Source organism: Acartia tonsa, chromosome 4, assembly GCF_053477335.1.
Source record: "Acartia tonsa isolate MP-2025a chromosome 4, ASM5347733v1, whole genome shotgun sequence".
NCBI lineage: Eukaryota > Metazoa > Arthropoda > Copepoda > Calanoida > Acartiidae > Acartia > Acartia tonsa.
The window spans coordinates 48,286,178-48,303,596 of NC_137263.1; the positions used below are offsets into that span (position 1 = coordinate 48,286,178).

General features: G+C 34.6%; 1 protein-coding gene across 1 annotated transcript in view; it reads left to right on the plus strand.

Annotated features, from left to right (window-relative positions):
- The window catches only part of LOC145317525 (uncharacterized), an 81,618-nt gene that overhangs the window by 38,480 nt on the left and 25,719 nt on the right, over positions 1–17,419 (plus strand). Inside the window, exons 8-9 of the mRNA XM_080158636.1 lie at positions 924–1,016; positions 2,554–2,585. Coding sequence (XP_080014762.1) covers positions 924–1,016; positions 2,554–2,585 — 125 coding nt within the window. The remainder of the gene's footprint in view (positions 1–923; positions 1,017–2,553; positions 2,586–17,419) is intronic.

Genomic DNA, 17,419 nt, shown 5'->3' on the forward strand with positions numbered 1-17,419 from the left:
ATGGCCGATAAATTAAGGTATATCCCCAAAAATGATGCACAAAATTACCCCTTCGGTAAATTACAATTTATGGTTGATACGTTTGAACCAACCAATCATAATTCGATTTAAGTCCCCAAAGTTGTTAAGCCAACGAATAACAAAGTTATCATAAAACTTTGGGGACTACAACTAGTGTAAAAAACAGCCCAATGTCCCCTCCTTTCCTGGCAAATTCCAGGCTTTTCATTAATATTAATCTCTCATACTAGTTCAAAATTTCAATGTTTCTTTATAAATTTACAGATGATAATATTGATTTTGATTTTTAGAGTTAGAGTTTCAAAGATGTGTTTTTTTCTAAAAAAATATTTAACCCAGGCCATGGCAACTAAGAATTTTCCTCTGAAATAGGGGAGGGAGGGGGGGGGGGGGAAGGAGAAGAATAAACTTACTTATAGATATTGATTGAGATTTCATTAATCTAAAGGCCCAATCTCGTCAACCATTCCCACAGCTTTTTGAAAAAGACGTCCAAGTTTTTTTATTTTACAATAACCCCCCCCCATCCCAAACTTCTTACCCACCCTGGGGGTAAAGTGGGGGTAATTACCTGAAGGGTTTTAATTACCCCCCCCCCCCCCTCAAAAAAATGTAAAACTTATTATGTCGAGGTGAAAAAACTGTCTATGATCCCATACGATTAATAAACTAGGGAAGGGAGGGGACATTGAGCTGTTTATTAAACTAGTCCCCAAAGTTTTGAAATAATGTTTTCTTATTCATTGGCTTAACAAGTTTGGATACTTTTAATAAATTTTGATTGGATTGTTCAGTGTCCTAACGTATTATAATCTACAAAAAGGGTAATTTTGTCTATAATCATTGGAGTTGTAAATCAATTTAACTTTAGATCCCTGTTAATAAACACTTTGTTATTGTAGGCAAGTGGAGAGAACAAGGACTTCACCACCTGCTTCGTATTTGTGGTTGTCCTCAGCATCACTGTCAATGTCCCCAAGTTCCTTGAGTTTCAGGTGAAGTTTTAGCCTACGTGTCTGTTTTCAGCTTAAAAACATATTTACAAGAGACGTCTTAGTTTTTATTTTTTTAAGATGAGGGGGGGGGGTAGATAATGGGTACCAATTGTTTAAGTGGGGTAATCTAATGTATTTTTTGTAATTTTCAGGGGGTAAAATGAGATTTCAAATGTTTGAGGGGGGTAATTTAATATATCTTTAAAGCTTTAAACGATATATTTTAGGATTTTCAAAGTTTTAAGGGGGTAAATAAACACCCCTTTACCTCCTTCCCTGGACGTCCATGCATATTCTTGTTTATTTAATTATGGTTTACTTTTCCTTGTAGTGAAATTCTCTAATTTATGTAAATATAAAGAAAGTATGTTTATCTGTCTATCTGACTATTCATAAAGATAAAAAATACGTCTTAATTGAAAAATATAATCGAAGCTTTATTTAATTGTATCTGGCGGAGTCTGATTATTTGATAAACACAAAAATTTGGGAAGATCCAAAATGGATTTAGCATTAAATGGATCTTATATATACACCAGATTATCATGTACTTAAAGTTAAACTTGTAGTTAGCTAAAATAATGATAATTTCCATCTCCCCTTTACCTCGTCCCCTCCCCTCTTACTGGATAAACAAATGGACCAATAAGTTATGCCCATTTTAGCAACCCTAATTGACGATAATTTTCCCCTGTCATAATATCCACGTATATTCTATATCCATTAATCCATTCTCCCAACTAAAGAAGGTGAGAATCCTTGACCCTTTGCTGAGCCCCATTCCCCGGTAATATATTTATTAGAAATATACTTAAGTTGCTGGATGAAATTAGCCATGTCCAGTAAGATATCGTAAACTTTAGACTAATTGTTCCACAAATTATTTGATTAGAGATTTTATTGCAATTCCATTAGTTATAATAATATTGGCCTGATATTTGACTTAGCTACAAAACAAAAAATCTAAAATACGATGCAATACTCTATTATCGTAATTAAAACGTTCAATATTACAACAAATACAATAAGTAACTATTTGTTTTGCCTAGACCTGATACAGTTCAACTGAATGAAAACCTTATAATTTATAGACATGCTAATCCAAAGGGGACTATGTACGAACGAGAGCAAGTGATGGTAGCACCTTTCGGTAGTGTTGTAAAACATTTTTTCAAATGATTTGACAAAAAAATATACTTTTTCAATGAAAAACGTCTATTCAGCAAAAGGGATGTTAAAATGAAATAACATAAACAGTTAGATTAATGTACTTTTGTCTTTTACAGCATCTAATGATGTTTTGTCGTGTTTTTTATTTTGCACTTTGAACACAACAAAACATTTGATGATACTTCTTCAAAAATTGTTTTTGGTTGATTTAATTATATAAAACAGAAGCCTAGTATATTCACCAAATAATAATCTAATTCACTGCTGAAAGGTGATTAAAATACATTGTTCTTGTACGTGTATAGTCCCTTTAAAATGGAAAGTGTTGAACCTTGTGAATCAAAAATAGGAAATATTTCTTTTTCAGGTTTCTGAGAGGAATGGAACTTATGAGCTGAGGTAAAATACTTCTTAATATTTTCTATAGTTGAAAATGTGTTCTGTGAGACTTTGTTTCCCTCATTTTTCGAATTAATGGTCATTTATTGTTTTTTTTTAAATTATTGAAATAAATTTATCATCCAAGATGGGCTGTTAAACACAGAAATCCACCAAACTTAAAACGAATTTTTAGCAGACAAATTTTTAGTTTATATTTAGTCACATATGATTTATTCCAATAATACCAGTGATTAGATTTTTCGAACAAATTCATTTATTTATAGCTGATGAAAATAAAATAAAATTGCATATTTTAGTATTTATTTTCAATATATGGGTTTCATGGTTGTATTCAGGCTTGTCAAATCTCAATAACAGTATTATTTTCAAACACCCAGACACTTTTTATTGTATTGTTTTATAAACAGTTTTCCGCGACAAGTAAAAAAATATAGGGATAATCCAAGTTATGATTGTAACTAGGGACCTAAGGCTCGGGCCAAAAAAACAAAATTTTATTTTATTCGATACTATATATGATTTTCCAGTATGGCTCTGATTCGAAGCCCTACTGGAAACATTTTTCTCTGTCATATTAATATTATAAAGAATATTATCTAAACAAGTTAAGGAATGAATTTATTTATCATATTAAGACATTTTTTACAACAATAGAATGATTAAGTTTTACTACAATGGAAGTATATGTCATTGTCTTTCTGTTAAAAATGCAAAATGCAATTATCAAAAGAAATTAGAAAATTCCAGGATTATTTAACTTTCACAATTTTTGAATGTGTGTTTTATCAATTGAATGCATCTACATGAAAACTTTATTACAATTTTTCCTCTAAAGGAAAAAAGAACAATTTATCAGAAATGTACTTATGTAGAGATTCCTTTGATTAGTATTGAATAGAAGAAAAAATTACCTTTTTAGATAATTTTCGAAAACACTTTTACAAAAAATTAATTCATATGCCATCGATTAGGGTGGCTAAATATGGAACACCTGCCAAAACAGTAGGCCAGGGTGACGTAAAAATTGAGAAGCTTCCACGAGAATTGCGGGTCAGCTTGTAATTTAACATAGAATACCCTTATGAAACAAAATTATTGTAACAACATTAATTTCTCTGTCTTATTACTTTATATTTTAAGGAAAAAGAAATATTGGGAAATAAAAATAATTCTAAGAAGGAGGGGATATTGAACTGTAAATTACACTGGTATTCATAGTTCTGAAACCAAATTATCTTATTCATTGGCTCAAAAACTTTTGGTAATTTACAAACTTCTTTTCTAAAATTTTTAATCTAAAGAAGGGATAATTTTGTTTATCAACAGTGGGGATGTATAACAATTAACCGTTCAGTGTCTCATACCTTCAGATCCCTGAAACATTATCAATAAAGCTTTTAAAAGTGTTGTTTTAAAAGAAAAAAATCTATTGAAAGATATTTTTTCTAACCAATTGTATTTAATTACTGAAAAGGTGATTAGACATAGCATTAAATTTTTTTTTTTTTTTCATTATGCTTGATTTTACAAAGGAGAAGGTAGGTTGTGATGAAATTCCGTAAATCTGTGAGTTTTCCGAATTCAAAATAGAAGTAGAACTCTAAAATATAGCATGGCAGTTGCTTTAATGAGGTATAACGTGGATATGTACTATATTAAACTGTATTAGAGCAACTGCCATACAAAATTTTAGAGTTTACTCCTAAGTCTTAAAATTCACACCTTTACGTAATTCTAGCACACCCTTTTTTCTGTTAAAAGAAAGAAAATTTGAATTTGGATATAATTATGACAAAGCTTTCTCAGATAAAAATATAAGACATGGAAGAAAAAGAATTTCTAACCACCAACTTTGGGGGTGTAAACAGGGATCTAAGGGATAAGACAATGGCTGATAAACTGATGTATATCCCCAATGAGGATACACAAAATTACCCCTTCTATAGACTAAAATTGAAACGTTTAAACACTTAACTTAGTGAACCAACCAATTAAAAGTCCCCAAAGTTGTTAAGCAAACAAATAAGAAAATTACATTATAGAGCTTTGGGGATTAGTGCAATAAACACTAAACAGCTCATTGTCCCCTCTCTTTCTGGGTGTGATAGTTTTAAATATTTGCCAAATTTGTAGTTACCTCTCAATACTATTAGTATTCATATTAAACACCAAAACGTTCCAAAATAGAATCTAAATGTAAATAAATCCAAATTCTGGTCAAATAAAGATAAAAACTTGCTAAATAATTCAAGACCTTTGATTAAATATATCATATACATACTATGTATGTTCTTTTAATGTTTTGGGACCACCACAAATTGTTTGATAAAAGTTATCCAAAAGTTTGTAAGTAGTTTGGTAATCTGAAAAACCTTTGACATATTTGATCATTGATCCATCCATCCTCTTCCAATACTTTACACTATTTATAAGAAAAAGGAAATATTAGAAAACTTATAATATAAAGTCCAGTAATTTTTTTTTGTCTCAAGTTTAAGGTTTCGATAACCACTGAACAGATTGAGTTCTCCATTGTATTGAAGCTAGAAGGTCCCTGAGTGGTTTAAGACAACCGCTAGTCCTTTTAATAAAGTGTGCTTGTCTGTGTGTCTGTACCAAAAGATCTAGCTAACCGTTGAACCGATCGGATTCTCCTTAACAGGGTAGCCTCTCATAGGTCCCGGAAAGGTTCATAACTATTTTGGGGGAGGGCACCACCACCCTCCCAACAGAAATCACAAAAAATCTAATTTTGTTTACGAAGAGACTTGAACGCAAAATAGAAATGTAGCCTAGAGACTTGAACGCAACATAAAAAACAAACATTTAAAGTGCCACTAGAGGCCTCCAGTGTAGCAACTCTATAATCGTTACCAGAATGTCCGTACGTCTATTTTCAACATGTTGATTTTTTCACTTTTTAACAACAAATTTTTATATGATCTAATTATCAAATTGATCTGATTTTTGGTATACTGATTCCTGGGACAACAAAGAATATTACAAGCTAAGCAACTCTATAATCAAGTCCAAAAAATGTAAGTATGTCCTTAAGCATTATCCTGCATCAAGCAATTTTTTAACAAGTTTAGTTACAATTTTGCTTCGACTCTTATACATTTATATTCTGATTATTAAGTTCTGACACTCCACAAGTGTTAATGCCCTTTTGTCATACCGTTTCAGAGCTTCGCTTTTATGGATGTTGTCATCCTTGTTTATTTATAGATCAGTTGTCTACTTTTAAAAAATTTAAGTTATTATAAATATTTTTAGAAACACTTATTTTAATCAGTTAAATTTTGTGATACTTTAGATATTGTAAAAACTAATATTGAAATATTAAAACCATTGGAATGTGAGAAATATTTATCTCTTTCAAATAGAAATATTTTTAAAATGAAAAATGGTTGTAAATATGATAGGTGCAATTTCTTAAAGAAAAGACCAAATAAATAATGATGGTATTGAGAATGAAAGCAAGTGGTGAAATAAATGACCTATCAAATACAGACTAATCTACAGAGTAGCTTCAGTTTTTTCTCACATTTTTTTAAGGTATTATTATGTAAACAAGGATGACAACATCCATAAAAGCGAAGCACTATAACGGTAGGACAAACGGACATTAACACTTGTATGGTGTCAGAACTGAATAATCATAATACAAATGTATAAGAGTTAAAGCAAAATTGTAAGTAAATTTGTTGAAAAACTGCTTGATTCAGGATAATGTTTATGGACATACTTACATTTTTAGGACTTGATTATAGAGTTGCTTCGCTTATTACATTATACTTCGTTGTCCCAGGAATCAATATACCAAAAATCAGATAAATCGGATGATTAGATCACATAAAAATTAGTTGTTAAAAAAGAAAAAAAAATCAACATGTTTAAAATGGACGTACGGACATTTTGGTGATGATTTGATTATAGAGTTGCTACGCTTTCTAAATCGTACCTAACTATTAAAGGAATCACCATGCAAAATTTGAAATCTATAGGACAATTCTAACATGCCTAAATTAACAAAAAAAGCTATCCGTTACGGACGGACGTACGGACGGACCGACGGACCGACCCTAATTTTAAAAAAGAGATTAATGACATGGTATATGTGCAGAGTGTAATTCAACTTGTATATAATAAATGAGTTTTAAAAAATGCATAAGGTAAAATTTTATAAAAATTAACACAGTATTCTTGAATTACATATTCTTATATAAAGATTACTAGTGGCTTTGCCCTTAGCCCGAGGCTTGCCTCGCCCTAGGATGAAAAACCTACAAGATGTTTGTTTGTCTGTCTGTCTGAACGACCATAGCGCAATGTTTCACCCATGACTAAGAAGGGGTAAACACCCGCAATAAAAGCAAGTTAAAGAAAATGTATAATTGACTGAATTATATCATTTATCATGTTTACATCATAGCCTTTTACTGTTATTAATTTTTTTTTCGTATTCATTCGAATCCGGTGGATAGGAACTGGTTCTCATCCATACGAAAAAACTATGTCTAGCATCGTATTATATCCAGCTTTCTACGAATATAGAAATGTCAATCATTAGATCAAAACCATTTTTTTTAGCCGGTACCTTCGGCACCTCGGGGCTAAAAAAATAGTTTTAATCTCATAATTGTACTTTCTATATCCGCGGAAAGATGTTTATAATACGATGCGAGAAATAACGGGTATAGTCCTTTCCATGACATCGCTCCATATGGGGCGATGATTTTAATTGATCGCCTCTTATGACAAGGGGCGATGTATTGGCTCCTTGAAAGGAGCGATTTAATAGCCCCATATAACAAGAGGCGATGTTATGACTCCTTGAAAGGAGCGATTTGATAGCCCCTTGCCCTAAGAGGCGATTAAATGATCCTTTATCGCTCCTTTATTGCCCCTTCTAAAGAGGAGATGATATGTCCTCTTATCCCAAGGGGCTATTTAATAAAATATCGCCTCTTCATGGCCCCTTCACGATTTTATATATCTTAGTCCCTTGATGGCCCCTACATCGCTCCTACATCGCCCCTTCATCGCTCCTCCATCGCTCCTTCTCCAAATTTATATTACATTGTACTTTGATGGCCCCTACATCGCCCCTCCATCGCTCCTACATCGCCCCTTCATCGCTCCTTCTTCAAATTTATATTACATTGTACTTTGATGGCCCCTACATCGCCCCTCCATCGCTCCTACATCGCCCCTCCATCGCTCCTACATCGCCCCTCCATCGCTCCTACATCGCCCCTTCATCGCTCCTTCTTCAAATTTATATTACATTGTACTGTGATGGCCCCTACATCGCTCCTACATCGCTCCTTCATCTCTCCTACATCGCCCCTTCATCGCTTCTTCTCCAAATTTATATTACATTGCAACTTGATGGCCCCTACATCGCTCCTTCATCGCTCCTACATCGCTCCTTCATCGCTCCTTCTCCAAATTTATATTAAATTGTACTGTGATGGCCCCTACATCGCTCCTACATCGCCCCTTCATCGCTCCTTCTACAAATTTATATTACATTGCAACTTGATGGCCCCTACATCGCTCCTACATCGCTCCTACATCGCTCCTACATCGCTCCTCCATCGCCCCTTCATCGCTCCTTCTCCAAATTTATATTACATTGCAACTTGATGGCCCCTACATCGCTCCTACATCGCTCCTACATCGCTCCTCCATCGCCCCTTCATCGCTCCTTCTCCAAATTTATATAACATTGCAACTTGATGGCCCCTACATCGCTGCTACATCGCTCCTCCATCGCTCCTACATCGCCCCTTCATCGCTCCTTCCACAAATTTATATTACATTGTACTTTGATGGCCCCTACATCTCTCCTCCATCGCTCCTCCATCGCCCCTTAATAGCCCCTTACCTTAATTTATATAAAAAAGCCCCTACATAGCCTCTCCATCGCCCCTTAATAGCTCCTTACCTTAATTTATATAACATAGCCCCTACATAGCCTCTCCATCGCCCCTTAATAGCCCCTTATCTTAATTTATATAACAAAGCCCCTACATAGCCTCTCAATCGCCCCTAATAGCCCCTTACCTTTATTTATATAACAAAGCTCCTACATAGCCTCTCCATCGCCCCTTAATAGTCCCTTACCTTAATTTATATAACATAGCTCTTACATAGCCTCTCAATCGCCCCTTAAAAGCCCATTACCTTAATTTATATAACATAGCCCCTACATAGCCTCTCCATCGCCCCTTACCTTAATTTATATAACATAGCCCCTACATAGCCTCTCCATCGCCCCTTAATAGCTCCTTACCTTAATTTATATAACATAGCCCCTACATAGCCTCTCCATCGCCCCTTAATAGCCCCTTACCTTAATTTATATAACATAGCCTCTACATAGCCTCTCCATCGCCCCTTAATAGCCCCTTACCTTAATTTATATAACATAGCCCTACATAGCCTCTCCATCGCCCCTTAATAGCCCCTTACCTTAATTTATATAGCATAGCCCCTACATAGCCTCTCCATCGCCCCTTAATAGCCTCTTACCTTAATTTATATAATCCTTACCTTAATATATATAACATAGCCCCTACATAGCCTCTCCATCGCCCCTAAATAGCCCCTTACCCTAATTTATATAACATAGCCCCTACATAGCCTCTCCATCGCCCCTTAATAGCTCCTTACCTTAATTGATATAACATAGCCCCTACATAGCCTCTCCATTGCCCCTTAATAGCCCCTTACCTTAATTTATATAACATAGCCTCTACATAGCCTCTCCATCGCCCCTTAATAGCCCCTTACCTTAATTTATATAACATAGCCCTACATAGCCTCTCCATCGCCCCTTAATAGCCCCTTACCTTAATTTATATAGCATAGCCCCTACATAGCCTCTCCATCGCCCCTTAATAGCCTCTTACCTTAATTTATATAATCCTTACCTTAATATATATAACATAGCCCTTACATAGCCTCTCCATCGCCCCTAAATAGCCCCTTACCCTAATTTATATAACATAGCCCCTACATAGCCTCTCCATCGCCCCTTAATAGCCCCTTACCTTAATTTATATAACATAGCCTCTACATAGCCTCTCCATCGCCCCTTAATAGCCCCTTACCTTAATTTATATAACATAGCCCTACATAGCCTCTCCATCGCCCCTTAATAGCCCCTTACCTTAATTTATATAGCATAGCCCCTACATAGCCTCTCCATCGCCCCTTAATAGCCTCTTACCTTAATTTATATAATCCTTACCTTAATATATATAACATAGCCCCTACATAGCCTCTCCATCGCCCCTAAATAGCCCCTTACCCTAATTTATATAACATAGCCCCTACATAGCCTCTCCATCGCCCCTTAATAGCCCCTTACCTTAATTTATATAACATAGCCTCTACATAGCCTCTCCATCGCCCCTTAATAGCCCCTTACCTTAATTTATATAACATAGCCCTACATAGCCTCTCCATCGCCCCTTAATAGCCCCTTACCTTAATTTATATAGCATAGCCCCTACATAGCCTCTCCATCGCCCCTTAATAGCCTCTTACCTTAATTTATATAATTTTTACCTTAATATATATAACATAGTCCCTACATAGCCTCTCCATCGCCCCTAAATAGCCCCTTACCCTAATTTATATAACATAGCCCCTACATAGCCTCTCCATCGCCCCTTAATAGCTCCTTACCTTAATTTATATAACATAGCCCCTACATAGCCTCTCCATCGCCCCTTAATAGCCCCTTACCTTAATTTATATAACATAGCCTCTACATAGCCTCTCCATCGCCCCTTAATAGCCCCTTACCTTAATTTACATAACATAGCCCTACATAGCCTCTCCATCGCCCCTTAATAGCTCCTTACCTTAATTTATATAGCATAGCCCCTACATAGCCTCTCCATCGCCCCTTAATAGCCTCTTACCTTAATTTATATAATTTTTACCTTAATATATATAACATAGCCCCTACATAGCCTCTCCATCGCCCCTAAATAGCCCCTTACCCTAATTTATATAACATAGCCCCTACATAGCCTCTCCATCGCCCCTTAATAGCCTCTTACCTTAATTTATATAACATAGGCCCTACAAAGCATCTCCATCGCCCCTTAATAGCCCCTTACCTTAATTATATAACATAGCCCCTACATAGCCTCTCCATCGCCCCTTAATAGCCTCTTACCTTAATTTATATAACATAGCCCCTTCATAGCCTCTTCATCGCCCCTTACCTTAATTTATATAACATAGGCCCTTTATGGCTCCTGTACAGCCTCTGTAATTGTATTGCCCCTTCATTATAGAAGGTAGGGCATTAAGGTAAGGAAGGAATGTGACCCTCTACAGTTTTAAATTTAAGTTTTAAAAGGATGACAAGGATGACAACATTTATAAAAGCAAAGCTCTGAAACGGTAGAAAAAAGTTTAATGAACATTAATAATGTAGAGTGTCAGAACTGAATAGTCAGAACATAAATTTAAAATTCGAAACAAAATTGTAAGTAAATTTATTGAGAAATTGCTTACATGCAGGAAAATGCTTAAGGACGTACTCACATTTTTTGGACTTGATTATAGATATGATTCGCTTATAACATTCTATTTTGTTGTCCTAGGAATCAGTATCCCAGAAATCAGATTAATCGGATAATTTTGATACATAAAAATTTGTTCTAAGTTAATAATTAGTATGCTTAAAATGGACGTACGGATATTCTGATAATGATTATAGACTTTCTAAATCGTACCTTTCTACTACAGGAATCACATGCCTAAATTAACGAAAATAGCTAACCGTTACAGACGTACGGACTGATCCTTAATATAGAAAAGCTTTGCTTTTAAAAAGTTAAAAAGATTTTTTGAGGGGATTGGGTAATATTTTTCTTGGGGTGAATTTTCTGGGAGGGTGGAGATACCCTCCCTCGAAATAATTATAAACCCTCTATGAACTTAAAAGAAGCTTCACTGTAAAGGAGAACCATATAGGTTCAGCGGTTAGCTTTTCTACAGACAAAAAAAAGATTACTACTTTATATAATAGGTTATGAAAAAGGAAAAAAAAGCAAGATAACAAGGATAACAACATTCACAAAAGCAAAGCTCTAAAATCAGGAGGTCAAACATAAATTTTGTTAAAATTAGCGTAAATCTATAATACAAAGTAGAATGATGTCTGTCCATCAATCTGTCTGTCTGTCCGTCTGTCTGTCCGTCTGTCAGTCCTTAAGATCTCGGTAACCACTGGACCGATTATATTCTACTATTCAGGGAATATACCTACTGGTCCTGTGGTGGTTTTAGGCTATTTTCTTGGGGGGTGGGATACCCCCAACCCCCCCAAAAACAAAAAAATCCCCCCCCATTTTTTTTTTGCTGAAGATTTTCTTGGTCCTATTACGAATTTCGCCAAAAAAAATTTTTATCACCTCTTGGGGCAAAGCCCCTAGAGGCTAGGGGCGAATCTGCTAGTATAGAATATAGTAAAAGGGCATAATTTTATTTTTAGTATTTGATTATAATACTAAACCTTGTTGTCCTAAGAAACATTACTCCAAAACCCAGATGAATGGGACAATGATATTATACAAAAAAATGGACGTACATACTTTCTAGTAATGAATATAGTATTGTACCCAACTGTTATAGAAATCATTCTGCAAAGTTTGAAATCGATAGGATATTTATAACATGTCTAAATTAAAGAAAATGTCGTCAAACCGTTTGGACGTACGGACAAATTAATCCTTACTATAGAAAAGTTTCGCATTTAAAAAGGAAAATTATAATGAAAATATAATGAATTAATAAAATAAATATAAATAATATAATAACATAATGAAATAAAGAAAAAAAAATAAACTAAGAGAATGAAATTTTTTAGTTAAATAGAATATTGAATAAGGATCATATAATGGACAAACAGACAAAGTAAGTTATAGAGCAGACTTTAAGAGAATATGCTATTACTCAAAGATTATCACGAAACCTAAGTCTTTTGAAGCATAATTGAGAGACAGACAAAATAATTTATAGACTGGATATACATATGTCATGGGAATATTCACTAAAAATCTCAACAGTCTATCTTTAACAATAGCAGAGAAAACCACATGCTTAACTTAATGAGAAGAGCAATGACGAAAGGACTAACCCTAATTGTAGAAAAGTCTCTCTTTTAACAAAAAAAGTATTTTTTTTGGTCTGAAGCTTAAAAATTTCATAAACTGACTAAATTCTCCATTTAAGGGAAGCTTCACATAGGTCATGGGATGGTTTTTTGCTTTTTCATTTTCAGATTTAAGCCCCTAATTGGTTTAGGCTATTTTTCTGCCTCCTTACATTAAAAAGAGCGCAGCTGCAAGTGAATAAGAAAAGAGAAATATAAAAGAAGAATACATATTATCCTATTATATAAAGTAGTAAAACATAAACAAACGTTGGAGTGGACAAACCTAGGAATGGGACAATCGTCGGAGTGGACATTGCTTATGTAAAACGCAGGAGTGTCTTTTATTTTATTTATAAGATAAAAATCTTTCAAAACAAAAAAAAATCTTGAATATCTTTTCTCACAGACTGAAATTTTAAAATCAGTCTAACAGTTTTCCAAAGTAGGTAAGTTCTATCGAAAGGCAAAGGTTTGAAACAGATAGAACATTTCATTAAACTAAAACATATTTTTTTCTCACATTGTTTACAACTGTCAAATATGTTTTTTTATATGCCTAACCCCTGCAGGGGGCTTATTTGTATATTTATATCTTAACCTAACCTAACCTGTGTAGAAATAACTAAACAAATGTTGTTGAAACCTAATTTTTAAGATATTATAGACACTTCTGCGTTTTACTTATATAATGTCCACTCCGACATTTGTCCGAAACATCCTGCGTTTGTCCACGTTAATAAGGCTTTCTGTTCTGAAACTTAAGATCTCAATAACTACTAAACAGATTGGGCTTTCTATTTCAGGTAAGCTTAATATTTGTCTTGTAATGGCTTTAGGCTATTTTATTTTAAGTCGAGGGATGGTTTTAGGCTATTCTATTTTAAGTCCTGGGAAGGTTTTAGGCTTTAATTCATTCCCCTTTGAATACAGAGCCAATAGATGCTGGGGGCGTAGCCGCTAGTCGATATACAAAGTTTTTTTTTGTCTGTAGCAAAGGATCTCGTTTGCTGCTAAACCGATATGATGTATGTCTGTCTGTCTATACCGTAGGATCTTGCTAACCGCTGAGTCCTGAGATGATTTTAAGATAGTTTATTTTTTTTCCTTATAATAAAATAACAGGATATTTGTCCATAAAAAGCGAAGCAATATCTTAATTTTTGTTGTTGGAACTGTTATTCAGTTGATTATACCAAGGATCTAAAGGAATAAGACAATGGCCGATAAATTTTTATCCATCCCTAATAACGATACACAAAATTGCAACACTACAACCAAAATATGACAAAAGTCCCCAAAGTTTTGAGCCAACGAATAAGAAAACTTCATTATAAAACTGTGGAGACTATTGTAAAAATTGCCTAATGTTTCCTTTCTCCCTGAGATTATACAGACTATCCTTAAACTAATATTTACATTAACGTAACAGGATGTTTATCAGTATCAACTGAACCGATATGCTTCTCCTTTACATTGAAGCTTATTTTACTCGCAGGAAAAGTTTTCATTTTGGGGAGGGGACCAACACTTTCAGCCCCCGGAAGGTATCACTTCCCTTAAATTCTTAACCTTCCCCCTCCCCCCCCTCTCCACCACATCTATTCATTAAAGTACTCCTAGGGTCATCTATGGGATTAGCCGTTAGTGACTTAAAAATAATTCAAGTGCAATGATATATTTACCAAATTAATACGATAATTTTGTATACATTTTTTATGAAAAAAAATTATTTTGCCAAAGGCAGCCAAAAAATAAGCAGCAAATATTTCAAAAATGCTCTGATAATCAGAGATCTACAGGGATAAGACGATTGTCGATAAAATGATATATATACATATATACAGTGTGTTTTTTATGAGAACTTTTTTGAAAGCAATTTTACCTTACTTATAGTTATCAGAATTTAATGATTAATGGCTTATTCTCTTCTTTTTTATAACCTTTAATAGAAAAGCAAAAAATATTTCAGTTTTTATTCAAAAAGTACAGTAAATTAAAAAATTTAAAACTTAGGTGTCAACATCTAAAAATGGTTTTAGTGCATTTTTCTTATAATCTACCTTTGCAAGAATGGCTGCAAAACGCTTCAAAGTTGAGATATAGAGCTAAAAATTTATATAGATACTATTTGTGACATGTACTAGAACATTTTGAAATTTGAAGGCCATATCTCAACCAGGGAGGGAATACTGGCCCCCCAATGTACTCCCTCCATTCTTGGAAAGGGTAGAAGATTTGAGCATAAGAAAAATGCGCTAAAACCATTTCTCGTATTCATTTGAATCCGGTGGATAGGAACCGGTTCTCATCCATACGAAAAAACTATGTCTAGCATCGTATTATATCCAGCTTTCTACGAATATAGATATGTACAATCATAAGATTAAACCCAGTTTTTTTAGCCGGTGCCTTCGGCACCTCGGGCCTAAAAAAACTAGTTTTAATCTCATAATTGTACTTTTTATATCCGCGGAAAGCCGTTTATAATACTATGCGAGAAATAACTATTTTAGATGTTGACACCCATGTTTTGAAATTTTGAATTTACTGTACTTTTTAAATAAAAACTGAAATATTTTTTTGCTTTTCTGTTAATGGTTATAAAAAACGAAGAGAATAAGCCATTACTCATTAAATTCTGATAACTATAAGTAGGGTAAAATTGCTTTCAAAAATGCTCTCATAAAATAAAAACACTGTATATATATGTATGTTTATATATTAATTATTCCCATTGATGATTCACAAAATTACCCCTTCTTTAGTTTAGAATTAGTGGTTAAAACATTTAGACACTCAACTTAATGAACTAAACAATCACAAAACAATAAAAAGTCCCCAAGGTTGTTAATCTAACGAATAAGAAAACGGTATTATAAAACTTTGGAGACTAGACAGCACTCTTGGATAAGCCAACTTATAACACTTTGGGAACTATCCTAATCCTCCCTGGCGAAATGACAATGAGATTTTTTGGTAAATTTGTGGCAAACTTTATTCTTAATAAATTAGCACTTGCCAAAATTATACTGGAGAGATATTTCATTGAAGGATAAATCTTTTTTTTTGCCCAAACTTTTCGTCAGCCAATAATAACAGATAAGTTAAACATTGTAAAAATAATATAGTAACTTAACTCGAGTTGTCAACGGCAGAAATTAGGTCCTGAGATGGTTTTAGGCCTGGAAAGGTTTATAACAATTTTATCTGTATTTCTTAAAATAAATTAACAGAATCTTTGTCTGTATGTATGAATGTCTGTCTGTACCGAAGGATCTTGCTAACCGCTGAACCAATATGGTTCTCCTTTACAGTGAAGATTCCTATAGGTCCTGAGATCGTTCTCTTTAATAGGGTAGCTTCTCATAGGTCCTGGGGAGGTTAATAACTATTTTATTTTAATCCTTATAATAAAGTAACAGGATCTTTGTCTGTATGTATGTAGAGGCTATGTTATATAAATTAAGGTAAGGGGCTTTTAAGTGGCGATGGAGGGCTATTAAGGGGCGATGGAGAGGCTATGTTATATAAATTAAGGTAAGGAGCTATTAAGGGGCGATGGAGAGGCTATGTAGCGGCTATGTTATATAAATTTGCTATTAAGGGGCGATGGAGAGGCTATATAGGGGCTATTTTATATAAATTAAGGTAAAGGACTATTAAGGGGCGATGGAGAGGCTATGTAGGGGCTATGTTATATAAATTAAGGTAAGGGGCTATTAAGGGGCGATGGAGAGGCTATTTAGGGGCTATGTTATATAAATTCGGGTAAGGGGCTATTAAGGGGCGATGGGGAGGCTATGTAGGAGCTATGTTATATAATTAAGGTAAGGGGATATTAAGGGGCGATGGAGAGGCTATGTAGAGGCTATGTTACATAATTAAGGTAAGAGGCTATTATGGGGCGATGGAGAGGCTATGTAGGAGCTTTGTTATATAGATTAAGGTAAGGGGCGATGGAGAGGCTATGTAGGGGCTATGTTATATAAATTAAGGTAATGGGCTTTTAAGGGGCGATTGAGAGGCTATGTAAGAGCTATGTTATATAAATTAAGGTAAGAGGCTATTAAGGGGCGATTGAGAGGCTATGTAGGGGCTATGTTACATAATTAAGGTAAGGGGCTATTAAGGGGCGATGGAGAGGCTATATAGGAGCTTTGTTATATAAATTTAGGTAAGGGGCGATGAAGAGGCTATGTAGGGGCAATGTTATATAATTAAATTAAGTGGCTATTAAGGGGCGATAGAGAGGCCATATAGGAGCTTTGTTATATAAATTAAGGTAAGGGGCTATTAAGGGGCGATGTAGGGGCCATCAAGTTGCAATGTAATATAAATTTGGAGAAGGAGCAATGAAGGGGCGATATAGGAGCGATGAAGGAGCGATGGAGGAGCGATGTAGGAGCGATGTAGGGGCCATCAAGTTGCAATGTAATATAAATTTGGAGAAGGAGCGATGAAGGGGCGATGTAGGAGCGATGAAGGAGCAATGTAGGAGCAATGTAGGGGCCATCACAGTACAATTTAATATAAATTTGGAGAAGGAGCGATGAAGGAGCGTTGTAGGAGCGATGGAGGGGCGATGTAGGAGCGATGGAGGGGCGATGTAGGGGCCATCAAAGTACAATGTAATATAAATTTG